The sequence below is a fragment of the Eleutherodactylus coqui genome, chromosome 7, assembly GCF_035609145.1.
Source record: "Eleutherodactylus coqui strain aEleCoq1 chromosome 7, aEleCoq1.hap1, whole genome shotgun sequence".
NCBI lineage: Eukaryota > Metazoa > Chordata > Amphibia > Anura > Eleutherodactylidae > Eleutherodactylus > Eleutherodactylus coqui.
In genome coordinates, this window is record NC_089843.1 from 196,277,294 (window position 1) to 196,303,967 (window position 26,674).

A 26,674-nucleotide genomic window follows, 5' to 3' on the forward strand; every position below is an offset into this window, starting at 1 on the left:
TCCTGTAGAAGTGTTCAGATGAAAGAATTTTACATGCGCAAAATCCTCGCTCCTTCCAAAGATAAGACAGGCACTGCAAAGCTCGCACCTAAGCTCCATCGTGCGAGAAAAGATAGGACCTGGCCTATCATTTGTGCGTGCTTTCCATAGACTCCTATGGGAGCTGGAACATGCCCCTCGGATCGTGTGAACAGGCTAATTGAAATAGCTGGAATTAACCCGTTCACGCGATCTTTAGTATAGTATACCCGCAATCTTTTCACGTGCCTTTACTGCGCAAAAACAAGCTTGTCTGAAAGAGGCCCAACATTCAGAATAAGCAAAGGTAGTGTGTCAACATATATCAGCGCCCCATAGTGTAAGTAGATATAGTGAAAATAACTCACCTGGTATACGGTTGGGCTCTTATAGCGGAGAGACGTCTCGGAGCTTAGAAGCTCTCTGGTATGCAGGAGCTTGCAGCCAAACAATAGGAAAAGCAAGTAGGAAAAAGCTCCACGCTTCGGGGCAAAGGGTATTTTCAAGACCCAAATTGGTCTAATGGTTATAAAACCTTATTTTATTGGGTTTACGAATGCAGCGCGTTTCGGCGCTATATAGCACCTTTTTCAAGCATAGATAAAATGTAAAGCGTGCACATTAAATGGGTAACTTACAGTCAAAGTTCTTGGCGTCCAAAGCGGGGCTTTTTCCTACTTGCTTTTCCTAAAATTCAGAATAGGTTTTTATAGAATAGTTAGTAGGCTGCTGCCAGTCTAATTACTGTCACCATAGTTAATGTGACAAAGAAATGCTTGATTGTAAAAAGGAGGGCGCAGCCCTTGTAATGTAAAACGCATAAAAAGCAAAGGGATTAACCCAATTTCTTCTTTATTAATTAAATTACTGCCAGCACAAATAACTTGTTTTGCGGACGCAGCCCCTTCTTCAGACTTTTCAACAAGTATGCTTATGTGATAGCTTGCTTTGTTGAAAACTCATCTTAATAGTGTTGGGTACTCGATGACCCCCTTCCTTCTAACTTGCTGACTGTTGCCTATTATCATGTGAAGTTCGTTTCTAATAGCAAAGATAACTAGATGGATAGCAGGAAAGTGGAGGAGGGTGTTGTCTCATTCTGTCCATAAAAGTCTCTCTACTACGCAGTGTTGGAGACAGAGAGACTCACATAGACATGCTGCTGCAGGTAATAGTAAGTGTTTACTTTGTCACAGCTACTGAAATTGCATCTACACCGATCAGTACTGCTGTTTAATGTCCTCCATCATGCTGGTTGGATACAAGTCATAATGGCTAAGTCATGCTGTTCCGCAGGTACACACGGCAGCTTCTTCTGGAAAGTCCTCTGAAACGTCAGTTACATTTTATATAGTCGGTACAAAACAGTTCTTAGCAATAACACATACAGTCTGCTATAAACTACATCAGAATAGTTGAGTTTAAAAATGAAGCATACAGGGTGAAGGAATGATATCCTTGTGCTTTAATGACAAACTACTTCACAGGCCGGAAGCCTAAAAATGAATTGTTTCCGTAGACCCAAATTGGGGAATAGATTTAAAATCCTAATATGCTTTAGGCACCTCGGTGGGAGAGGCGGCTGCTTGTGGCCATTTTTCCTCAGATAATCTTTTAATAAAACTTTTTTTATATTTTCCATCAGTCTTCGTCATACAGAGTTGTTTTTTGTTTGCAGACTTCAAGCTCCATCGTGTAACACGCATCCTCTTTGCTTCCGCCATCTTACGTGGGTGCAAGATGACACTTTTTTGGTTGTAAGTCAGGGAGAGAACTCCAGTCAATCAAATGTTTACCTCGTGAAGATCCCAACCGAGGGTCAAACTGCTGATGTCCAGTATGTACATTTTTGTTTTTCTTATACGTAGCATTGTATAAATGTTATTTTGCCATCGTTTTACATATTTGCCCACCCATAGAGAATACATAAGGGAGGTGGGAGGGATTTAAGTGAGACATGCAATGTTAAAGAGACTCTGCCACCTACTTTTAGCCCTATGAACTAAACTTATGACCTGAAAGTAGGTGACCCATTGAGTCCGGGGACTTTATTTCCCCGGTGTCAGCAACGTAGTCCGCTGCTCAATGTAGTCCACTGTTCTAATTTTGTAATGGGTTATGTTATAGGAATAAATCATATTCCAGAAGATTTCACTGGTTTGCTCCAGACTGGTATTAATGGAGAAGCTTCATGCATGAATATATGTATTTGAACTCAGGGGTATTCCCCTTGAGCCCCCACACCTTTCTGGTTTATTGTAAGGAAGTACAACACAGTTATACTGAATATGACACACCAATTAAATGCATACCCCTCCCAACATCATAACAACTCATGATTGGCCTAGTAGGTAACGACACTGATGATTAACATATGTTTACGCCCCAGGTGTATGTTGCTAGGTGAAAACGTAATTTCTAGGAAACGCCACTAGAATAGACTATCAATATCTCTGCCTGGACTAAGGAATTCAAGACATGAGATAAGAAGTAATAATAATAATAATCTTTATTTGTATAGCGCCAACTTATTCCGCAGCGCTTTTAGGCATGGATAAATGCAAAACAATACAACAATTGCAACAATTACAATGTGAGGTACATTGGGTTAGACACAAATGGGTTGAGGGTGGTACAGGAGGTGCAGGGGTTGGGGAACACAGGCAATAGGAAATTTCATGTACAGATCATTTATTAGAAGGCAAACAGGGTGGGGCACCATAGGGAGGGGCGAGGGACTAGGTCAGGAGATTTGGTATGCTTCCCTGAAGAGGTGCGTTTTTAAGGCACGTCTGAAATTTCGTGCATCGGGAATTGTCCGGATGCCTTGGGGTAGAGCATTCCAGAGGATGGGTGCTGCTCTGGTGAAGTCCTGTAGGCGAGCATGTGAGGTTCGTATTACAGGGGTGTTTAGTCTGAGTGTGTTAGCCGATCGGAGTGAGCGCGCTGGGTGGTGTACTGACAGTAGGGAGGCGATGTATGCTGGCGCAGCGCCATGCAGAGCTTTGTGAGTGAGGTAGAGCAGTTTAAATTTAGTTCTGCAGTGGATGGGCAGCCAATGCAGCGAGCCAATGTAGCCCCCCTCCTTATGAGCGGAGGGCATCACAGGTGTTTCTCATGAGAAACACATCTCAGGACCTTGTAGAACTTGTGTAGGAGTGTATTTCAGAATACCAGCATAAGAATGAACCAGTTAACCATTTCACTGCTAGCTATTTTCTATCAAGGTGGATATATGAATATATACATACATATATTTGCATAGGCTGCTTTAAGAAACACAATTATATTATTATTACTACAACAGTTAACTACTGAGCAACGCCGACACCAGAGGAACAATGGGGGATGTAATTATAACAGTCACATCCCCAGCTTCATGGATCACCTACTTTTTAGCCCCTAAGCTTAGTTTATAGGGCTAAAAGTAGGTGACCGTCTCTTTAAAAACAAAACTTTGTAATGCATTTAATTGCAGGATTTTGTTGCTTTTGTTTGAAAGGAGCCTGCCATATCCTGTGAGCACCATCAATGGAGTTTATGGGCCTTTAGGACAGGAGCAGCGAAGTCTGAGGGTGTATTTTTTTTTTTTTCCTTCCTAACTAACCTGGCTCCCGTTTCTTCTCTGTCAGCCCGGGAGGCTGCCACTTGGCACATTGGGCGGACTCCTCTATGCTTTCATTTGTACACACACTTAAAGAACATTTGGCTCGCTGGAGACAGAGGCTCGTTCTTCAGCATCCAACGCTCTTCTTGTGTCTGACGCCCATGCCTGCTCCTGCAGCCCCACCAAAACCTGTCTGCAGAGTGTTCAATGGCTGATTAGCCGGCTCACACACTGCAGTACCTACACCGCTTACTTACAGGTGCTTTATGTACCTAACATAGGAACAGCAATATGCTTCTTATACAGAAGTTCAGCAACAATTTTAAACAACAAGGAGCCAAAATCCTATAATTACAAGGTTTGTCATCATCATGTGTCCCACTCAGAACCCCCATCCCACCTTAGAAAAAAAAAGGGAAAGTACTGTCTAACTTTTCTTAAATTGTGTTAAACTTTGCAATTTGTCATGATACCAATTTAATACAGTCTCAAAACACTGAGAGAAGAAGTATATTTAAGAGTATTTATTTTTTTTTTTTTTTAATTTAACATAGTGGTTTATGGGTAACGGATGGCATCCTTCACAGCCATTCGCTAAAAATAATATATATATATTAAACATTTAGTCTATTTTTTTTCTTTTAAAGAATGTTTTTAACATCTTGGGCCATACATCTCGGAATATGTTAGGTTTAGAGAAAAGTTAAGGAGACTCTCCCCTACTTTTAGTCCAAGAAGCCAAGCTTCTAGGCTAAAACTAGGTGACCGGCTGTGTCTGGGGATGTAGGTATTATGCTTACCTTCTCCGCTGTTCGCCCAGTATCAGCGCTGGAAGGAAGGCCAAGTAGTCCACCCATTCTTAAATTAGAACAGGCAGATTACTTGGCAACGCTCAATGTATTGAGCAGCCGCTTTCAGCACTTCTAATGGGGAAGGTAAGTATAAGGGTCCATTTAGATGGGATGAATGTTGGGCAAACGATGCCCGACGCTCGTCCCTGTGTGTCCTTATTCCCGTGCTGTTGCAGGGAGCTAGTAGCACTAGCTCGCTCACAGAGCGGCCAGCAGGGGCGTGGGCCGGCTGCAGGAGATTTCTCTCTTCGTGCTCCCATGCCCCTTTCCATAGACCTAACATAGCGGTCGTTCAATACTGAACGCCTGCTATTTACACTAAGCGGTCTGCTCATCGTTCATTATTTCATGCTTCATAAATAATGGACGATGAGCTGATCGCTCAGTTTAAATAGCAGCTGTTCAGTATTGAACTGTCGCTATGCTAAGTCAATAGAGAGGGGGAGTGCGAGGAGAGAAATCTCCTGCAGTCGCCCCGCGGAGAGCTAATGACCCTAGCTTCCTTGCAGGCGCACGGAAGCTAGTATGAGCGGGGACGAGTGTTGGGCATCGTTTACCCGACATTCGCCCCGTCTAAAAGGGCCTTAAGACTTACATCCTCTGACTCAGCAAGTCATCTACGTTTAGCCCATAAGCTTCGCCTATAGGGCTGAAAGTAGGTGACCGAGTCCCTTTAAGAAAGGACATACTGTATGTATGTAGTTAGTATGTTTTTTTTTTTTCTCAATAGCACACCTGCTGTATCCATTGATGGACATATTATCAGTGTGTTCTACAACACAAAGACCAAGACTTGTGCTTTACAGACAGCCAATGGACAAATCTGGAAGTATCTTTGGGGTAAGTCGATTGCTACAGGCTTTAGAAATGACAAATAGTTTAGCCTTTTTTTAAAAAAAAACTTCTATATGTACACCTTACATATGCAGCAGATATCCGGTGACTTTGTATGGAGCAGACCCGCGCCTACTGCATACACGGCAGGTGGCAGCTGTTTTTGGCCGCCTGCATTTGCACAAGACTGATGCTGCATGTGGGAGCCCACAGCGGAATCCAGCTCTGCTCCCGACTGGTGACCACCTGTACCTTCTCTTTCTATATTGCGGATGACCGCAGTCATGTGCAGTACAGATTTAGTGTTTTAAATATTTGTTTTTTTTGCGCCGTCGCTAGGTGATAACACAGGTACCCACAGCCTATCTGCAATGTCAAATGCGGATGGGCTGCAGGTCGGACGTCCTTCATTGACTTGCAGATTATGCACAAAAATAGAACATGCTGCAATTTTAAATCTGCTCGTGGAAATTTTGATTGCGATCTGCTCTGAGCAGACATGCGAATGTTCAGTTCTTTCAATTGGTGCAGAATACTGTGTGATGATCGAGGATTCTGCAATTGAGATCCGGTCGTGTGAAACCGGCCTTTATCACCTAACATCCAGCCCCAGTCACAGATATCATCAAACTACTAACGACCACTTGTCTGTAGTATGTGAGTCAATGCTTCTCATGCTCCGTCCCTGGTAACATCGCTCCGCCCCCTGGTGACACCATTGAAGCTGTTATTTTCTCAGAAGACACAACTCAGCAGTCCTGACACAACACACTGACCTACCTCCACCCCAGGGATCCGATGGGCTGAAGAATCTGTGGTGATGTCACTGCTGTGGGGGGAGCCAAGCTGTGTGTATGATGTGTGGGGATTAGGGATGAGCGAACGTGTCCGTTACGGACACATCCGCACCCGGACACCGGCTTTGCCGAACACTGCAGTGTTCGCGCGTAAGTGTCCGGGTGCCGCCGGGGGGCGGGGAGATGCGCGGCGGCGCGGGTGGCAGTAGCGGGGAACAGGGGGGAGCCCTCTCTCTCTCCCTCTCCCCCCCCCCACTCCCCGCCGCACCCCCCCGCGCTGCCACGGCGGCCCCCGAACTTTTTCGCCCGAACACTGAAGTGTTCGCAAAGTTCGGTGTTCGGGCGAAAAAGGGGCGGAGCCGAACGTGTTCGCTCATCTCTAGTGGGGATCATAATTCATGTACTATGTAGCAGAGCTTTGTGCCGCATTGCGTCACCAGAATAATTTCCTACATAAGTCAGCAGTCCTGGAAGAACACACAGACCTACCTCTACCACAGAGATCTGGTGGGCTAAAGGACCTGTGGTGATGTCACTGCTATGGGAGGAGCCAAGCTGTTTGTCTTGTGTGGTAATCAAGCTAATGTGTGTGTTTGTGTGATGTGCCACCAGAAACACTGCTACTATAATGTCCTAATAATTACTAGTCATTATAAATGCCACTGTCAGTTCTAACGGTGGCATCTAAATGTCCCAAACCTTTCTCCCACAGTGAGATTGTAGGTGACTGATCAGGTGTCATGGCAGCTTGGGGCCTTGTGAAGACCTCTGAGGCTGGCATGAATGTTTACCTAATAAGCCATGCCTGTGGCATGCCTTAATAAAATGCCTGTCAAAATGCAGTATGATGCAATGCTGAAGTATTGCATTATATTGTATAGGCGATCAAAAGAGCTCAAGTTCAGAAAAAGGTTAAACATTTTTGTAATTTAAAAAGCTTTAATTTTTGAAAAAGCTTTTTTCTCAGTTGTCACTTAAAAAAAATATTGCATCTCTGGAACCGTGAAAGTACAATTTATTAAAATATCACATTATTAATCCCGCATTCGTCCCGTCTAAACAGGCCTTTACACATATTATAAACATTCATTGTTTTGTCTCTATAATATGTTAGTTTAGATAGACCTATGATGATTCCTAAGTTAACTCTTCTCTATTTACCCCTCTTTTACATTCTCTCTCAGAACCTGATCCCTAGAAACCATAATATTCCCCGCAATCCATATAATGCATCCCTAATGCACTTCATATCTGCATACACAGATGCTGGCTTGTGACCGGCTCATACAGCTTTTGTGTACCATATTTTTCTAACTGTAAGACTCAAGTGCTCAGCAACATAAAATCCTGCTGAAAGTGTCTGTACCTTACCGTTCAGAGGTAGGCGGGTCTCCAGAGGCAGGGAGGTGTGCTAGCTCCAGATACCCCTCACCGTTGTCAGAGACCCATGATCCAACAGTGCGCTGATCAATGATCAGGAGAACTCTGCAGCCATACATACCGTGGCTGCACGTTCCTTCCCCTCCTGCCTCATAAGTCTCCTCCTTCAGATAACACTGAGATCACTCACATGTCTCCGCGGGGTGCGAGTCCTCCTCTGTACACACAGCGGGTCATGTATTACTACACTTGTATGGGGAGATTTAGTGGTAATAATAAAAAACAAATCCGTGTTTAACATACCAGCTGCAGGTGTGTATGCGTGCATGCAGCAGAGCTATATGAGCTGTGTGTGCATGCATGTAGCAGAGCTGTTTGTGTATGCAGTAGATCTGTATATGTGTGTATATGTAGTTAAGCTGAGTGTGCCGTGTACATGTACAGTGTGCCTGCAGCAGTGCTGTGTATAATGTGAACTTGTGTGCTTGCGCCATTGTTTGAATGGACACACTAGGTTTAATAGCAGCCGACTGTTCTCTGTTCACCCTCTTTACTAGAACACCAAATGTAATGCTGGTAGCCTCTCCACTTTGTTAGACCCCAGAGACGTTTAAATTAGTATGAAATATTTTTTTAAACCCAGGGGGCGTCTCATAATCTGAAAATCCAGTGTATAGTTATATAAAAGATGGCTGAACACCACTCGTGGCCCGCTTCCTCTGTACAGTAAGCTTCTGCGAGATGGGCCCTCACTCCTATTATCCAAATAGTACGTTTAGTACGGACTTTGATGTCTGACTTTTGGCTGTACCTGCGCCCACTGATTTGTAGAGTACTGGGGAACATGAAAGATGATTAGCATACTATGTTGATTGAGCTAAAGGGCAGACCCTGACACTTCTAAATTGCTATCCCTAATTTCACAGCATTTGGATAGGAATTAATGATTGTGATGCTAGCTCTCACTGGCATGATGCATAGAAAGAGGGATCACCACCAGGTATAGAACGGGCACATTTGAAGTAATATAATCCAGCTGGAGAACTTTACACTTTTTTACTCATTACCGGTATTTCAGAGTTTAGATCAACCTCTCAGTATTTTTTTCAGAGCCGCCATCGCCTGTTCTAGAACCTTGGAAGGATGCGATGGGCCAAAATGTAAAGTTTCAACATCCTTGTATGAAGACTGCCGTCACAGAAATGGGAGGAGAGGTACAGTGATACAATGCTTAGCATGGACTCTAACTGGTTACAAACCACATTTCAGAAACTATAAGGTACATCTACAATGTCCATTCACAGTAAAACGTCTACAGACCTCAGCAGTGACCTCCTAACATTCAGTACATGTGACTTCATGGGATAGGCCCTTGTAGGTCCATTTGCTTTATGGTTATTTTAAGACTTTAGCTACTAGGGTTAATCAGGAACAAAATTTGTGGGAAATGGGTTCCACGGGTGTAAGAAGGGTGTAATGATCAAAAAGTGGGTAAAATGCGAGGCAGGGGATTCCTTCGTCCCTGCGGGGACTCCCCTTATCACTGAACACCCTGCCGCTGCTGTCACAGTGTTCAGTGATGAGGGGAGTTCCCGCGGGGATGAAGGAACCCCCTGCCACTGCTGTCACAGCAGCGCCAGAGGATTGCGATGTTCTGCTTTTGTTTTTAGTGGGGCCGGGGCTGCTGCCAGCCCCTTTGAGAGCAAGGTGCGGGGCTGAAGGAATCCCATGGCGCGGCTGCCACAGCTGCAGCAGGAGATGGCGATTTTCTCCCATTGCTTTCAATGGGGGTGGCGCTGCTGCCGTCAGCCCCATTGGAAACAATTGTTGATATCGCAAAAGAAAGGAGAGGCTGTGATTTTATTTTTCACGTAGCATTTCAGGAGTGAAGACATTGCAAATGAGAATGAAACCATTGAAATTAATCGGTTTCATAACTATGCGTTTTCACTCACTCTCGCATCGCAAGAAAATCGCCCAATTTTCCCACCAGTGTGAAGGAGCCCTTGTGTGTGTTCATCTGTAGATTGCATATAAGTTATGTCAGCTGTCCAACCCAGAGCGCTGTTGGCCACTATTTTACTACTAATTCATTAGTGCATCAACTAATATGTAAGAATTCTGTACTTGTCCAACCAGCTGAACCTTTTACATTGCAGGAAGTTGTCTTGGGCCTTACGGACAGATTCCATTTATTCATCAATAATTCGCTGGTAAGTGGTTTTTGTTTCTAACTCTTCTCATTCGAATCGTGTGAGGCACTCATACATTTCATGTGATTTTGTGTTTTTTTTATGTGATCCCTTATACCAGGTTGCCACGAATATAACCTCCTTTGCCATATATGATGAATTCCTGCTCTTTACTACCCACTCTCATACCTGTAGATACGTGCCACTAAGGGATACAACACTGAAAGGTAAGCTTTTCTTCTTTCTCTCTGGCAGACTGTATATTTAAACATACAGCCAGAACTTGTTGGAGGCCATCTACACTGATCAGGTTACATATATGTTGTGTTGATACTTGGATTGTGGATCATTTTCAGAAATGATCTCCTTGACATCCTTGTCTGTCGTCATTTTCCAACTTTTTCTTCTAGCGCTAGAAGCACTCCTAAGTGGCACATCAAACTCCAATGATGAGACTGTTCGCAAAGTGGAAAGAGGATCTCGCATCGTCACTGTGGTTCCCCAGGACACCAAAGTGATCTTACAGGTCAGCTGCTGTTTCCTTGTATTGTTGCAATTTCCTTAGAGAGCAAGAACTACAACACTAACATAGACTACTTCAGCCTGCAGTAGTAAAATAACAGAATTCACACTCGCCATTCCATGCTTCTGTCTTGCCGTCTCTCCGGTCCACACTGAACTTAATTTCCTGGAGGGAGACTGTGATTGGCTGCATCGGTCACATGGCCCATTTGTTGATCAGATCATCGCCAGCTTCCTGCATCCGGACGTGAAGACTAGCGGAGACCGGAAAGACGGCAAAATGGCATTGGCGGGGCAGCACGAAGGGTGAGTATGAATCCTGTTGTTTTAGTATTGCAGGCCGAAGATGTTTTTGAATAAAACTAAGCCCCCAGATAACCCTTTAAAGGCCGCTTCTTCCCTTCCTGTAGAAGCAGTCTCTGCACCAAGGACTATTCTTTATAATAATTGTAATCAAGGTGGACATGTTGTGACATCACTGCGTTATTTATGAATGCCTAACCAACAAGTTTCCCGGAAGCAACCATCTAATATAGGGGCCTGCTCGTCTCATCAAACCATCTAATTTATGCCCATATTGTAATAAATATTGTGAAATAATGTCATTTTCAGAGGCGGCACACAAATCCAGATCAAACATCTCCCATCCTGCAATTTGTATGCATGATTTAATTTATTTCTTTCATAGATGCCACGGGGCAACTTAGAAACTATCCATCACAGGGCTCTTGTATTGGCACAGATCCGCAAGTGGCTGGATAGGTGAGTAAATTTGTAAACAGGGAATCTTTTATATATACTGTTAACCCTTTGCAATTCAGTTTTGGATTCAGGGTTTCCTAGGGGGCTTTCTCTTTCTGCCGATATACAATGGCGCCATCTGCTGGCTATACCAGTACTGCGGTATGAGACATGCTGGAGAGGCCCCCAACAACAGAGCGGCCAGTAATCTACAGTAAGAATACCCTGTCGGATGTCTTCCGACATTGGAGCTGTACAGCCTTCAATCAGAATGTCTTTAGACATCAGACAGTGGATTGGAAAGGGTTAATGAATGTTGTATAACTTTTTGCCTTATTGTACCATCTATTGTCAACCTATTTCAACTAATTCGCCTTCTGGGCACCAAGGTCACTCTACCCCTCTCTGCACCTGATATTATACATGAACATTGGCGTTCTGAATCGAAAATTTGCCTGCTATTGGCTGTTCGTTTTTCTTCTCGCCTCTCTTAGTCCATTCTTAATCTACCCAGCTAGTTTGCATCATGCAGTTTAAGGTACCATGAGGTATCCTTGAATGACTTCATACATTCTACGATCTCTTGTGTAGTGAAACATTCCTCGATGGACGCACGCCATTTAAAAAAAAACCTGGCACTCATGACTCCACCCTATGTTCTAATTCCAATCGTTCCATGCACAAAAATTGTTTGCGTTTGTGTGTATTGTCTGTGATGTTGGAGTTAGCGGCTGAAGCCACTGTGTTAATAGGCAACGTTTGCTTACTATAAGGCCTTATGTCCACAGGCAAAATAAGAATTAAAATCTGCAGCATTTTTCCCGCTGCTTCAAAACCCGTGGCACCTAGCTGTGGGTATTGGAGTGACTTGGCCGCAGGCTTTTCCGTTGCAGCTGGAACTCCCATAGAGGAGAACGCGGCCGCAACAAAAAAAAAGAATGGACATCTCGACCACATGGCTTGCCAACCCTGGGATTAGCGGCCGCAGGCAGATTTGCCACGTCGAAATTCTGAACGGAACTTCCACGGCAAATCCGCCCAGTGTGAACCCAGCCAAAAGGCTTCTCGGAGTTCTGGGAAAGTTTGTAGTCTAGGCTCCTGGGGATGTAGTATATGTTGGACGGTCTCTATACCTTTCGTTTGCCATTGTGTAAATAATTTGCTTTCCTGCCCCTCTTTAAATTTTGGTTGTCTCCATATCTTCATATGCTTTGAAATTTTAAAGGGTAGCCTAAATGCCTTCCTCACAATCTTCCAGGTCGTGTCTTTAGCCAGAAGTGATTGTCATAAATTGTGTCTTTATACATAGAATACCGTGTGCTCTCAAAATGGAGATTTTGGTAACATAGTAGCTGTTTGTGGCTCTTCTTCACTTGACGTATGCCAAAAGTGTCTGTGTGGAATACTTTTCGGGGGGGGGGGGGAAGCTTCTTTTCAAATGTACTGAAAAGAACAGTTGCGCACACCAAGGAGTTTACATTGGCTGTACATGTCAGGACATTTCCTAGATGTATGTGCCAAACGTCAGCTAAAAACTCACTAGTAATAACCTAGTGGAATGGAAAACAAAAATGCAGAACGTTCTTTAACTAGTCAGTGGTTGGAGAAAGTTAAAGGGGTTGTCCCGCGGCAGCAAGTGGGTCTATACACTTCTGTATGGCCATATTAATGCACTTTGTAATATACATTGTGCATTAATTATGAGCCATACAGAAGTTATAAAAAGTTTTATACTTACCTGCTCCGTTGCTGGCGTCCTCGTCTCCATGGTGCCGACTAATTTTCGCCCTCCGATGGCCAAATTAGCCGCGCTTGCGCAGTCCGGGTCTTCTGCTTTCTTCTATGGAGCCGCTCGTGCCAGAGAGCGGCTCCGTGTAGCTCCGCCCCGTCACGTGCCGATTCCAGCCAATCAGGAGGCTGGAATCGGCAGTGGACCGCACAGAAGAGCTGCGGTCCACGAAGGTAGAAGATCCCGGCGGCCATCTTCAGCGGTAAGTATTGAAGTCACCGGACCGCCGGGATTCAGGTAAGCGCTGTGCGGGTGGTTTTTTTAACCCCTGCATCGGGGTTGTCTCGCGCCGAACGGGGGGGGGGTTTAAAAAAAATAATAAACCGTTTCGGCGCGGGACATCTCCTTTAACAAAATTGGTCTTTGGAGGGGTTTGCCCACCATAGCAAGTGATTGCTTGATCAAGCATCACTTTGTAATTAGCGGGCGGGAGGCTAACAGTTGGGAACCTTCATTGATTTTTCTCTGTTCAGCCGCATGTACAGCTACTGAAAGCTTTGTTGCATTTTCCTGCGTAGGGATTGGCTGGGATCACATCTATGGCGCAGGAGGGCTCCCTAAAGAACCTTCTTACCCTATGCTTTAGGTATGATGGGGTCCCACAGGTTGTTCACAGAGAAAGATGTATTGTTTCTGTAAGCTGGATTGCAGCGCTATTCATAGGGGTCGGCTTTAAATTTGGGTACGAACACCCCTGTGTCCCCTGGTCATGTGACATGCTATCTGGTATGATGATCTGCCTGCCGATCATACAGGCTTTAGAGGGAACAAGCTGATGTTACGGTTGAGGGATATAGCCACATACAGTGAGCCTTGGGGAGCGAGGGTACCCATAGATTAGGTTTGTACCCAAATTTACAATGGATACCTATGGGTAAATGGCTATGTAATGAAACTTCTTTTTCTATGAGCCAACGACTCCTTTCAGAACATGCATTGATATTTGTGATACATCCCGTTCAGAAATTGCTGATGTGAGTAGCACATTGAAATCAAGACTATTACCATACCACTATCGGACGGAACCTGTGCGTGAAACTGACCCGTGTGAATACACCCTTAGGCTTCCTGCCAACAGAAGGGTCAGATTCAGACTGCGAAATCTCGCAGCGGAATCAGACCCGGTGACCCCCAGAGATCCATTCTCACCTCTCCAGATCCAACGCGAGTGTCTTGGCTGGGAAGCCAGCTTGCATGCGCAGTGCAGAGCGATTTTTCGCTCCTGGACGAGGAAGCAAAGCATGTCTATGTCTGCGGAATTCGCGGCAGACGTTTGGCAGCAAATTCCACAGCGAACATCCCTGTTTAGAATGTACCCTTAATCCCAAAATATGCTTGGTACTAAGATAAGTCTCAAATACAGATATACTAAAATGGAGTGTAGGAAAACACAAAAGCTTGACGTTCTCACTCTGGATTATGTGTTTCTTCCAGCCGTCAGTTCAGAGATGCTTTTGAATGTATGCGGAAACTACGAATAAACCTGAACTTATTTTATGATCACAATCCCAAGGTACGTCTGTTTTATGTCATCTTTCATCAATCTGCAGGATTACTAAGTAATCCCCACTTCTCTTCTGCTGCAGGCTTTCCTGGACCATGTGGACCTATTTGTAAGGCAGATTGATTCTGTGAATTATATCAACTTGTTTCTGACTGAGCTCAAGTAAGTACATCTAGCGATAGAGGAGGACTATTGCACTATAACGCATTTATCAGGGTTGTCGTAGATCGGAAGCTTCTCTTTAGAAGAGTTGCTAAGCTAAACAGAAGCCCTATACTCGCCTGTTCAATCGCCGGGGGTTTCGGTTTAGTTCTCCGATGTGTCGTACATGCATGTGAGCATTGCAGCAATTATTGGCCTGATACTCCTCTTACACTGAACAAGAATCGTTAGGCTGGGTTCACACAGGGCGGATTTGCTGCGGTTTTGCTGCGGATTGCCGTTGCCTATCTGCACTGCGGCAAAACCGCTGCATTTGCAGTGCAATGCAGCACAAATGAGATTTGCCAAAAAGCTGTTCTCAAGGGCGGATTTTTTCCGCACAGCCGCAGTGCGGAAATGCAACTGCGGCGCGGTTTTAAAAGATGCAGCATGTTCATTCTACGGTCTTTTCCGCAGCACTTTTTTGTCCATAGACCTCTAAGTAAAAAACCGCTGCGGAAAAAAAAAACGCTTGCGGATTTTTCTGCACGAAAATCAGCTGAAAAATCCGCAAGCCCAAATTAACCTTTTGAAGCGGTTTTGCCGCAGAAGCAGTTCTTCTGAGGAAAAACCACAGCAAATCCGCCCTGTGTGAACCCAGCCTTAGCACAAGTGAATGAGCTGGTGAGGTCATCATCAGCTCGCTCGTGTAGCCTGTATACATAAGCGAATTCATCATCTAGAATCGTTCACTGGCGCGTTCACATGTTTAAACACAATGTGAACGAGCCAACGATTATTTTATACCAGCTGAAAGTGAACAACACATGATAATCGCCCGCTTCTCGTTCGTTATTCAGTCACTGGTTCGCGTTTAGACCGAATGATTATTGCTCACTTCCGCTCGTTTTAACATTTTTTTAGACTATAATCGTTCCATCTAAACGCTCCTTAAGTAGTGATGCTTGGATGTTTGGCACACGACCACTGAGGCCAATGATTGCCTGATATGGTCATGGGCACATGGGGAAAGTAATCACTGCCAGACGAGTATACAAGGTCCGGCGGGACTTCTGGAGGGGTGATTGAACAGGTAAGTTTGCAGCTTTTATTATTTTAGCAGCTTTTCTGTTCTTAGCAAATATTTTCTAGAGAACTGTGATTCCAGTTATGTCTGCATTGTATGAATTCTTCAGATTGTGCAATATCTTGCTTTACAGAGAAGAAGATGTAACTACCACAATGTATCCCACCCATTCGGCTTCTCCAGACCCTTCTTTCCAGAAGTCTGGAGCCAGGAAGGTTGATATAATCTGTGATGTGATGAGAGCTTCTATGGAAAGGCTGAATCCTCAGAAGTACGTACGGATTATGGAGATGTTTAACTTGATATTATATTTGGCCATAACCTCTTCAGTGACAATCAAAATGATCCAACCCTCATTGCAAATCACAGAAAGCGGCCATATACTTACTGATACACTGATACAAGAGGGCAGGTATATACACCACTTATCCTTTAACATGCAGACTGCTATATGGAGGAGCATTGCACAGGTGAAGGTACCACTCACACACCTTCCTTGTACTGAGGGGAGCGACTGCTTCTACTATTCTTGCACAAGAAATGGCACATACAGGGTGTTAGGTCTCACAGTACATGTAGGGCACCATGCAGGCCTAAAACCTATTAATTTCGCCATATTTCAATCCATCGGGTTGCCCTGCACCCCAAAGGTGAACCACACTGTGAGTGGAGCCAAGTTGGAACGACCTTTGGCCCGCTTCCTCTCCACTCGCTAAGTGATGATCACATCTGTTTAAAAGCACAGGAGGGGTCATTGCTGCGGTGGCTGTAAGGTGCTTTAGCATCGGATAGTCGTCCCATGTAAACGACTTAAGCCAAGAGAGTGGTCAAAAAAGTTAAGAGCTCATTGCTAAATGATAGCAAAGGCATTGAATGTTCCTAGTGATACAGTTGGAAACCTAGTTAGTAATTTCAATTTATAGGAACACTGGCTGCACTGAAAGAGATTCCTTGTCAATGTCACAAACCCTCGAGTGACTGCAAAAGACCTGCAGCGAGATTTATTGGCAACATTCACTGTGTTTCTGTTTGCACGGTAAGTTGTATACTAAACCCTGAAGGTCTTCATGTCCGAACTCAAAGATGAACACTTCTGCTGGGCCAAAAGGGCAAGAAAAGTTGGCTCCAATATGCTCAAACCCATATAAATAAGCCACAGAAATTTGAGGATTCTGTTCTGTGAAGTGATAAAACAAAATTTTGAACTTTTTTGGCTTATGGACCAGCGGTATGTCTGGAGGATGAAGAATGCTGCTTTGCTTCCTGTCACTGGAAACCTGCAGCGTGTGGAAGGCAAGATGGATTCAATGAATTATCAGGAAATCTTAGGAGAAAATGTCATGCCTTCTGTCAGAAAGCTGAAGGTTAGGCATCATTGGACCTTCCAACAGGACAGTGATCCCAAGCAAGCCTCAAAGTCCAAGGTTTTAAAAGAAGTCCTCCAAGTGGCTATCACAGTCACGTGACTTTAACCCCATAGAGAATCTTTGGGATTTGCAGAAGGCGGTTGCAGCACGCAAATCCAAGAGTATCCATAGTAGTGAACCGAAAGCCATTGCTCATGAGGAATGCACTAAGATTCCTCAGGAACCTTGCCATAAACTGGGATTTAGTTATGCATCATGTGTGCAGCAGATCATAACTGCAAAAGGTGTTCTACTAAGTCTTAGAATTATTCAAGCCGTTCAGGACAAGAATCTTTGAGACTGTGGTAGTCATTAAAAGTGGCATTTTGTGTTACATTTGGGGAAACCACTTGTTATATTAGTTGTGGTGTTATTTAACCCTTTGCAATTCAATTTTGGATTCAGGGTTTCCTAGGGGGCTTTCTCTTTGTCATTATACAATGGCGCCGTCTGCTGGTTAGAGCCAGTATTGTGGTATGGGACATGCTGGAAAGGCCCCCGGCAACAGAGCGGCCAGTAATATACAGTAAGAATACCCTGCCGGATGTCTTCCGACATTGGAGCTGTACAGCCTTCAATCAGAATTTTTTTAGATGTCAGACAGTGGATTGGAAAGGGTTAAATTGTTCTTTGATTGTAAAAGAAAAAAACAAACAAAAACAGCTGAAAGTTAGTACATTTGGCGAATAAACCTAAATTGTTGTGGGGGCTGCATAATTTTGATTGCAACTGTAATTTACCAGTAACTTGTCACTTGACCCGGTCTCTGTATCTCTGCTACCAGCTGTCGATTATGAGATGTATTCTAGATTCCTGAATCTAAGCCCATGTGACACTTGCATATGTTGGCTTCTTCTACCAACTGCTGGCATTCTTAGATCATTATAACACTTCTAACTTGTCAAGAAATTATTTTGAAAATGAATCTGTTACCCACAATATATGTAATTTGTGCTAAATGAGTTTAAATCTCTAATTGTATAACAAGCTGTTCTTGTTTGTATCCCCCCCCACCCCCCGTTGTCCTCAGGCTCATTGATATTATTTGTGTAATATACAGAAACCTTTTGGCTAGGGCTACATGGTGACAAAGGTTACAAGGCCAAATACTGCAATATAGCCCTCCAACCTCCTAGTGTAACAGAAGTCAATACATTAACATTGCAGCTCACAAGTAACTGTAACTGTCACCCAACAGAGAAAACCAAAAATAATGGATTTCTTCCTGTCTGTGGGTCACGGTTCTTTGTGAGCCACAACATTACTGCAATAACGTCTGTTAGATTGCAGGGTAGCCCTCGCCCTAATCTCTTGCTTCTTTATTTTTAACTTGTTTAGATACTGTTTGTCAATACTCACATCTTACGTCAGGAAGACGGTCCCAGAGCTGGAGACTGCTCTTCAGAAAGTTCATGAGCTCAGAGGTAAGATTGAAAAGCTGCCATTTTTTTTTTGCATCATACTGTCAATAATAAACGTAACGACATGGTAAATGAAGGGGCCACAGAGCTGATCTAGAGCTGTGAACCCTTCCCTACAGCGGAACTCCTGCCCCCCGGATATGCAGGAGAGCGCAGAACTTCATGAAAAACCACATCACATGTCCTGTTCTTGTCCCTATTATGGATGAGAATTAGGACATGCAAATGCTTGTCAATGTGCGGGCCAGCAGAGTATCAGACAGCACACGTATAGGTGTCTGATGGAAGTGGTGCCCGAACCCCTTGGGTGCCTAAGGACAACTCCCATTCAGAAGGTGAGATTTCTGATTCGGATTCTTCACTTACTGAAGAACAGATCTCCAAGGTATCTTCTCTGGTCAACAGCCTCATTTCAGCCATAAAGGAGACTCTTAAGGTCAAGGATTCAGAACCCTCCACCTTCATGTCTTTTAGATGGCCCAAGCATTCATAAAAAGTTTTACCTGCCCCATGCCGAATTCAGCAAAGGAGTGGAACTCTCCAGCAAAGTTTTTTTTATTTTTTCTCCAAACCCAAACATTTTGATAGCAATCTAAAAAAAAGTGGTCTCCCGACCCTCCGGTCTCTTGTCTAGATAAGCGCACCACTTAACCAGCGGCTGATGCATCTTTGTTCCAGGACTAGTGCAACAAGAAGCTGGAGTCCTTTGCAAAGTCCTCTTTATAAGAAGTGTCAGGGTCTGCCCTTTAGCTCATCAGTGTGTTCTCTTGGGTCTGCAGACCTTCTTCTTAGTAGACTCGGTTGCTTCGCCGTGACGTCCGGTCAGGGGCTGTACCTGAAAACCTTTGTGAAGCACTTTAGTGCTGTTACAATCCGGCACAGCTTCTCTGTGCAGACACTTAGCCAGCAGGGCGCTATAAGAAAAGGTCAATTCATTTAGTCTAATTTTCTAACAGGAAGCCAAAGGAAGTTTGCATGTAGTTTATATAGTACATGATGAAACCTAAAATTACAGCTCTGTTCCCATCTGTGCTGTGGCTTCCATTTCTAATGTTCCGTATGACTAATAATCCCGCTCTTCTTGCTGTCAAAAGTGACCGTAACCTCAATGGAAAGCCCAAATGACGTGAACGGGAGTCCAAGTAGGGCAGCATTATACATATGTTTCAGTAGATGGTGGATAGTAGATTGAAGTGTTGGCCATCAAGGAAAGTAGTAAGTTTGGAATGAAGAGGTTGCCTTTTATTTGGCTTATTAGAAAATCCAAGCTCTGAAAATGAAGTAGATCTCTAAACTTTAAGGCCCATTTACACCAGCCGAAGATCGCTATAAAAATCGCTAATCGGCGATCGTTTTAGCGATGATTGGTGCGTGTAAATGTGCGCCCATCGTGCGCTTTTCGTGCACTGCTAGCTGATCGTTAAATTCAGTCCAACCTAAAAATCATCTGTCAGCCTTATCAGAAATTCTCCACGGGGAGTGCGGATAGCATTGTTTCCCCGTGGAGAACAAAGGATCTGAGCGCAGATAATAGCCCTCACTGAAATCTATTAACTGCATTCAGCTAAGGCTTCATTTGCACACCTAACTGGTACTTAAGTAGCTGAGTAGCTACTTCATAGTTTATGCAAAATGATCGCTCAAAGCTGTCACTCAAACTGAGGTTTGAGCGATCATCTGCTGGTGTAAATGGGCCTTTATTCTGTGCTGGTTCTATTCTCCGTCTGTTGTCATAGGGGTTGGAGATCAGTATTTGTGATGCAGATTTCCAAATCCTCTGTGTACAATATATTCAACAGTGTTCGTTCACTTTAATTCTCACGAGCGACTTCTGTCCCATAGCGATATGGATGGAATCAGTACCTGTTAATAACACATGGATCTCAATGTGTTTATTCACAAGTCATTTCGCACCAATGCTGCAAGATTGAAATATCACTACTGGTATTGACCATTATTTCCTATGGGAACCAAAATAAAAAACTGCAAGTGTCATGCGTTTTTTTGTTTTTTTTTATACTATTGAAAACTATGAGAAGCACTTGCGTGCAAAAACAAAGAAGTCACAAGTACATAGTTGTGATCTGTTTTTAAAGCAAAAACACGTCATGTTCGCATGCAGAATAGCTTTCACAAGCACGATATCTGTCTGAGTTTCTCGGACCAATATTGCGCTCTTCCATGTGAATGCCGCCTACGGTCGTTAGTAATAAATGAAGGTTAATAGAGTGATACAATATATTAATACTGCATGTGGATACGAGGAACCAAGACCTGTATCTGTAAGTTCTGCCCAACTCCATCTCTTGTCCTCCCCACTGCTGAGAGAACACACAACGCAGTGTATTCTATAAGAGCTCATGACATGAAGCAGCGGTTACTATGTCCTAGTAAGGAGCGGTAGACATGAAGAGCGGGTCTTGCACGACGTTAGCAGGGATGTAGTATGGGTGTGATGCTGCTCCTGTATGCGGCTTGTCTCATGCTGCACCCTCCTTCCTTCTACAGAGAGCCCGCCATCTCCGGACGCTGTGAGCGCAGAGGAAGCCTTGAAGTACCTGCTGTTCCTTGTGGATGTCAACGAGCTCTATGACCACTCACTCGGGACATATGACTTTGATTTGGTCATAATGGTTACAGAAAAGTCACAGAAGGTGAAATGATGATTATGGTGGTCTCACATAGCGAAAAAAAGGACTTGTACTTAGTGTTGTTTTTGTCGCTTTTCTTTAAGCAGATCATGTAACACTCAGATCTTGTATGCACGTCAGTAGGGAAACACTAAATGCACTACAAATCGAGCTGCTTTTATTTTTTGCTGCATTTTTCCTCACTTTTAAGGATTTTTTTTTTTTTTTTGTTAGTGGCATTTTTTGGGGAAACACAGCAAAGCTGTAGGTTAATTTATTTATTTTTATACACAAGCACAAAGAAACTGCCACAAAAAAATAAAGGGAGTCTTAGGCCCAATGTCCACGGGCAGATTTTAATTATAAAATCCGCATGTGTCTCCTGTACGGGAGATCTGCAGATCTAGAAGCCCATAGGAATGCATTAGCATCTGCAGGGCAATTTAAAGCATGCCGATGTGATTTTATATTTTTTTTTCCCCCTGCGCGGATTGCCCGGGTGGGAAGAAATTGTAGCCTTCTCCATTTTTCTGCGGATCCCGAAGTCAATAGTAGCTGCCCCTACAACGGCACACCCGCAGCTGTCATTATGGCTGTGCCGCGGATCCGCAGGAGATTTAAAAAAGGGGGGAGCATGGCGCATGTGTGCGGCAAGCTGCCAGCATGCCGGGCGCATCCGCTGGGCAGAAGAAAGAAGATGCGACCAAGGAGAGCCCCTCAGCGTCCGGACAGGTGAGTAAAATGTAATTTTTGGACTCAAGGCTGCGGGCACAGGTGGAAACCGCTGCAGGATTCCACTCTTAGAAACCGTAGGTGCCCGTGGACATGAGGCCTTCTACTTGGATATTCATGGTTGAATGTAATAATCTTTAGGTGCAGGTCATTTAGTTTTCTTGTCCATTTTTGAAGAAATGTGTATATTTAAAGCAGGGGTATCACACCATTGTATATCAGCATTATGGTGCCTTCAAAAGGTCGAATGTACACGTAATTGTACAGTAATGGCTCATTCTCATCAGGGTAAATCAGCAGTGTAATGCACATGATTTCAATGGGTTTGTTCACAGAAGCATATTTTTTCACACAATGTGCAATCATGTGGAAAAATATGCGGCATGACCCATTTTGGTGCATATTACGCATCACAATACGCATTGAAGTAAATGGGCGTGCGCACATACACAGGAAACCCGTGTATTTGCACACCATTTTAGTAGGCCTGTCTGCATTCTTTTTTGCATATCTACACGCCCATGTAAAGCCCTAATAGTGACCCCCATAGTGGCTACAGTAGTAATAATGACCCCCATAGTGGCCTCAGTAGTAATAGTGCCCCTCATATAGGCTTCGGTAGTAATGCTATCCTCTACATTGGGGACAGTAGTAATAGTGACTCCCTCCCCATAGTAATCTTTGTAATGATGGCAACCCCCCTATCGGCCTCTTGCTGGGCAGCATCCTTACATGCATTCCACTTCCCCAGCCTACAACACCCGGTCCGACAGCCGCTGCTGAGCCTGTGACCGCTGACCTCTCGCTTCTGCACTGCGTACAGGAGTGCACTCACGAATACTCGGGGAAGAGGTCAGCGGTCACAGACTGTACTGCCGCCGTCGGACCAGAGCTGCACGCAGGGTGAGTAGAATTCCTGTTAGGTTTGATGTGCGGCCAGCGGGCCATGTAAAATGAGGCGGCGGGCCGCATCCGACCTGCAAGCCTTGTGCTTGACGTGTGCATTAATGTTCAATGGTAGTCTAATAGAAGCTCTTCTTTTGGAGAAAACTTTCGGGCACGAAGTGCCAGTGATATTTATGGGATAATAACCCAGAAAGGGGGTACGTTTCTGTAATATGGCATGGCTATACCTGTTAGAATGAAAACCAGCTGCAGGACAGACTGCCCAACGCAAGGGGACCATGATCCGTGAAAACCAGCTTCAGGCTGGTCGGTATGGGAAGTGCTTCCCTCCGCTGCTGCGGTAATGCTATAGTTTACAGCCCTGTGGTCAGTTCACTCCACATCTTGAGCGCAGGGCTATTTGTTCATTAGGGGAACCTAGACATATATTATGTGGGAGCTGGAAGCGAGGTCTGTGCCATTTACAATTGTCTGGCAGAATGTATTATTTTCAGCACATATAATGAGAAGTTTCACTATGCTGCAGTCCAAAGCCACTTTTTTCACACTAAAACTAGATTTTTTGTTTGCAAGTAGCCATTTTTGTGTTTTTTTGAGACTTGGATACATTTGCTTCCTACATTGTTCAATGGAAGCTGCTGCCTTCTCATTCCATCTCATTGCTTACTAAGAAAGGATCACAATATTGCTTTTTTGTATTAGGACCCAAAAGAATATCTTCCGTTCCTCAATACACTAAAGAAGATGGAAACTAATTATCAAAGATATACCATTGACAAACACTTGAAAAGATATAAAAAAGCTCTGGAACATCTTAGCAAATGTGGTAAGTACTAGCCCTGCCTAATTCATGCATGTACACCTATACGAGCCCCTCAATTGTAATACACTACCTCAATTAATAAGCTGATATTTGTATGGAAATGTCATTGAAGCACTACAGTCAGCACCTCTCTAGCTGGAATTGCTATTAACAGGAATTGATTAGTTGAGTTACATTGTGTTCATACGCAAACGGCCAGTGTCCACTTAAAGTTAACTCTTGTCACCATGTTTTTGCACCCCTATCTGAGTGCAGCATAAGGTAGTGCCGGTCACACTGATTACAGTGATGTGGATCTGTGCAGTACTTTATGAGAAACTTGCATTTTATTAGTAGCTGCCAGACACAGAACTAGTCCTTCATATTCACGAGCTGCAGGGTAGCCCCCCCAGCCTATGATTGGCAGCTTTCTCTTTCTATGCACAGTAAAAGGCAGGCATTGATGAATCATTGGCTGGAGGGAGGGGTGGCTGCAGCTAGCCTGTAGCTCATAAATATGTGCTGTGCTGCTACTGATAAAATTCAAGTTTCTCCAAAACTCCTGCAGAGATTCACACAGCAGACGTATCAGTGTGACAGGCACTACACTATGCTGCCCTCGGAGAGGGCTGCAAAAATATGGTGACAGAATCTCCTTAAAGGGGTTTTCCAAGGAGAATACAATTCATAACCTATCCTCGGAATAGGTCATCAATAGTTGATCGGCTGTGGTCCGTCGACTCCAGGACTAATCAGCTGATCGTGCTCCCGCTAACAGTGAGCCAATTACACAGCGGTTGGAGTGGAAGTCTCTGCTCCGACCTCCGTGTAGTGTCTGATGCTCGTAACTACAAGTGCAGCTCTCATTGAAATCAATGCAAGCCGTACCTGCAGTTACAAGCATCGGCCACTATGTAAATGAAGAGCGTACACCATGATGGGGTTGGTAAGCTGTGACCTAGAGACGGGGTAATTCAGAGAAGACTCCAGAGGGTAGATGGGGCACTTGATGGAGCTTATGGAGTAAGCCACATTGGGGCTCCACTGGAGGCATAGTATTTTGCTAGAGGGGTAGCTTCAGCAATGTATATAAATCGGGCATAAATGACTTGGCCTCTAACATTCAGTCCTCTTGTTTCCTCAGGACCAGAGCACTTCATAGAGTTTTTAAATTTGGTTAAAGATCAGAATCTCTACACCGACGCCCTGAAGCTTCATCCTGTTGGCTCCAGTGAATATAAAGTAAGCATGGTGTTTCAGGAAAATACGGATTCCTTTTTCTTAGGCAGCTCTCACACGGGCGTCTTTAAAAACGTTGCGTTTTTATTTGAACTGGATTTTTAAATGCGCGCCATCATTGCAATGGGTGATGAGGTGCGGTTAAAAATCGCTGAAACACAGTAAAAAAGAGCAGATGTCACTTGAACGCTTGTCTGAGAAGCCCCATTGAAATCATGGGAGGCGTTTTACAGTGTTTAGCGCAGCATTTGCAACACTGTATAAACCGCCTTTGAGAGTCGCCGTAGCCATCAGCAGTGATTGGTGAATGGCTGTGTATCCGCTTACACCACCACCCGCCATTGTTCACTGGTGGGAGGACTCAGAGCAGCGCCCCTCTCTGAATACACTGGACTTATAATTAGACGTTTGTTGTATTTTTTTTTTTTTTTTACTCCTACTTGCCAAATGGCACAATATCCGGTTTTGGCCGAACTTGTACAAAAAGTCCGTATTTGCTTCCTAGTATAGCATACATGTCTTTTCATTTTTTTCCTCTTATTTCAGGCTATTAATGATGCTTACGGAGACCATCTACTCTCCAGACAACACTATGAAGAAGCTGGCCTCATCTTTGCCCGCTGTGACAGTTTTGAGAAGGCTCTTGATGCTTTTGTATCATGTAATAGTTGGCAGCATATCTTATCCATGGCTTCCCAGTTACAATACTCCAAGGACAAAATGGTAGCGTTGGCTAGGAGTGTATCAGGTGTGTGACATGATAGTCAGCAGGTCTTGTGTACATTCATGCATGCTAGAACGTGGGGGACATTTAAGAAGGCGTTACAACAGTTTTCTGCTGTGGAAAAGTTACAAAATTCTGCAACTTTTCAGCCTTCTGCACCAGCCCCACCTTTGTTTGGGGAGGGGTGTGGCGGCCCTGGACCGACAGATTTGTGTATATTTTATACCAGAAGCTTGCCTAAATTATGTCAGAAATGTACGCCTGGTCAAGACGCAGAGGTGTGGGGGATGCGCTAATTGCATGATGACGTGGTCGCCTTTTCACGTGTTGAACGCCACATGCGTCGGGGGAAATTGTAGTAAACCCGCCGCAGGAAATGTCGCGCTTAGTCAATTTTCTCCGTGGTGCTATGTAGCTAGATAGCTTTACCAGGTGATGTTTATATATCTATATTTGTTTCTCTTCCAGGTAAACTGGTGGAGCAGCGGAAGTATGAGAGTGCAGCGGTACTACTAGAGCAGTATGCCGAGGTATTACAGTCCAGGAGTTTTTGTTTTTTTAGTTTTGTTTTTTTAACTTTCCCCTTTTACAGTGTTTTCATGTGGTTGTGGCTTTCAAACACCCAAGTGGAACTTTGGTTCTGAGGACCCTTTTAAGATAACTGGTGCTATACTTGTTGGTCAGATTTTGCAGTGCTGCATAACAGTAAGCGTTCCCTCGCTGCATTGCTACTTGTAATGTCTGTGAACCGCAGGAGCTTGTAGTACTTGGAAGAACCTCAAGTGGGCACTGGTTACACATATAAACTCCATGCAGGTGTTCATCTGATCAGATTCAGTCCTGTGGTTCGGGGTGAGAAATGCAGTAATCAAGTTGTGTGTTTTTGTTTTTTTTTAACAACAATACATTTTATTATAGAGGCACTCTAGTGAAAACACCTTTTTCCATGCCTGCCCCATCACCTAATTGCCTATCGTACTCTAGAGGTCTTCACTGTGTATTGCAGCAACTTCCATGCAGTAAAGCCAAACAATTGCACTCCAAGTATAAAATACCCCCACGCTCCGGAGCCCAGAACAATCAATGGTGTATTCTAAATTCCATATGTTTCTTGCGACGCGTTTCGTCAGCAAACACCCGCCTTTCTCAAGCAATCCAAAAAAATGCAATGAAATACAACTATAAATAAATAAGATTAAAAAGTTAACTCCCATAACCTGCTCCGGAGGACGCCAGTATCGGCGCCATCTTGGTGTCACGGGGTCGGGCAGGTCGATCCACGTGACCCACTACGTCACATTGATCACGTGGCATACCACATCATTCGACATATCCATTCACAAAAAAACGT

General features: G+C 44.2%; 1 protein-coding gene across 2 annotated transcripts in view; it reads left to right on the forward strand.

Moving 5' to 3' along the window:
* The window catches only part of ELP1 (elongator acetyltransferase complex subunit 1), an 83,028-nt gene that overhangs the window by 32,101 nt on the left and 24,253 nt on the right, over positions 1-26,674 (forward strand). For both annotated transcript variants that reach the window (XM_066574217.1, XM_066574216.1), the window contains exons 14-29: positions 1,697-1,855; positions 5,207-5,316; positions 8,598-8,701; positions 9,647-9,700; positions 9,801-9,906; positions 10,090-10,205; positions 10,890-10,963; positions 14,166-14,244; positions 14,318-14,397; positions 15,597-15,734; positions 18,208-18,293; positions 20,799-20,944; positions 23,261-23,384; positions 24,505-24,602; positions 25,146-25,347; positions 25,792-25,853. In XM_066574217.1, coding sequence (XP_066430314.1) covers positions 1,697-1,855; positions 5,207-5,316; positions 8,598-8,701; positions 9,647-9,700; positions 9,801-9,906; positions 10,090-10,205; positions 10,890-10,963; positions 14,166-14,244; positions 14,318-14,397; positions 15,597-15,734; positions 18,208-18,293; positions 20,799-20,944; positions 23,261-23,384; positions 24,505-24,602; positions 25,146-25,347; positions 25,792-25,853 — 1,738 coding nt within the window. The remainder of the gene's footprint in view (positions 1-1,696; positions 1,856-5,206; positions 5,317-8,597; positions 8,702-9,646; positions 9,701-9,800; positions 9,907-10,089; positions 10,206-10,889; positions 10,964-14,165; positions 14,245-14,317; positions 14,398-15,596; positions 15,735-18,207; positions 18,294-20,798; positions 20,945-23,260; positions 23,385-24,504; positions 24,603-25,145; positions 25,348-25,791; positions 25,854-26,674) is intronic.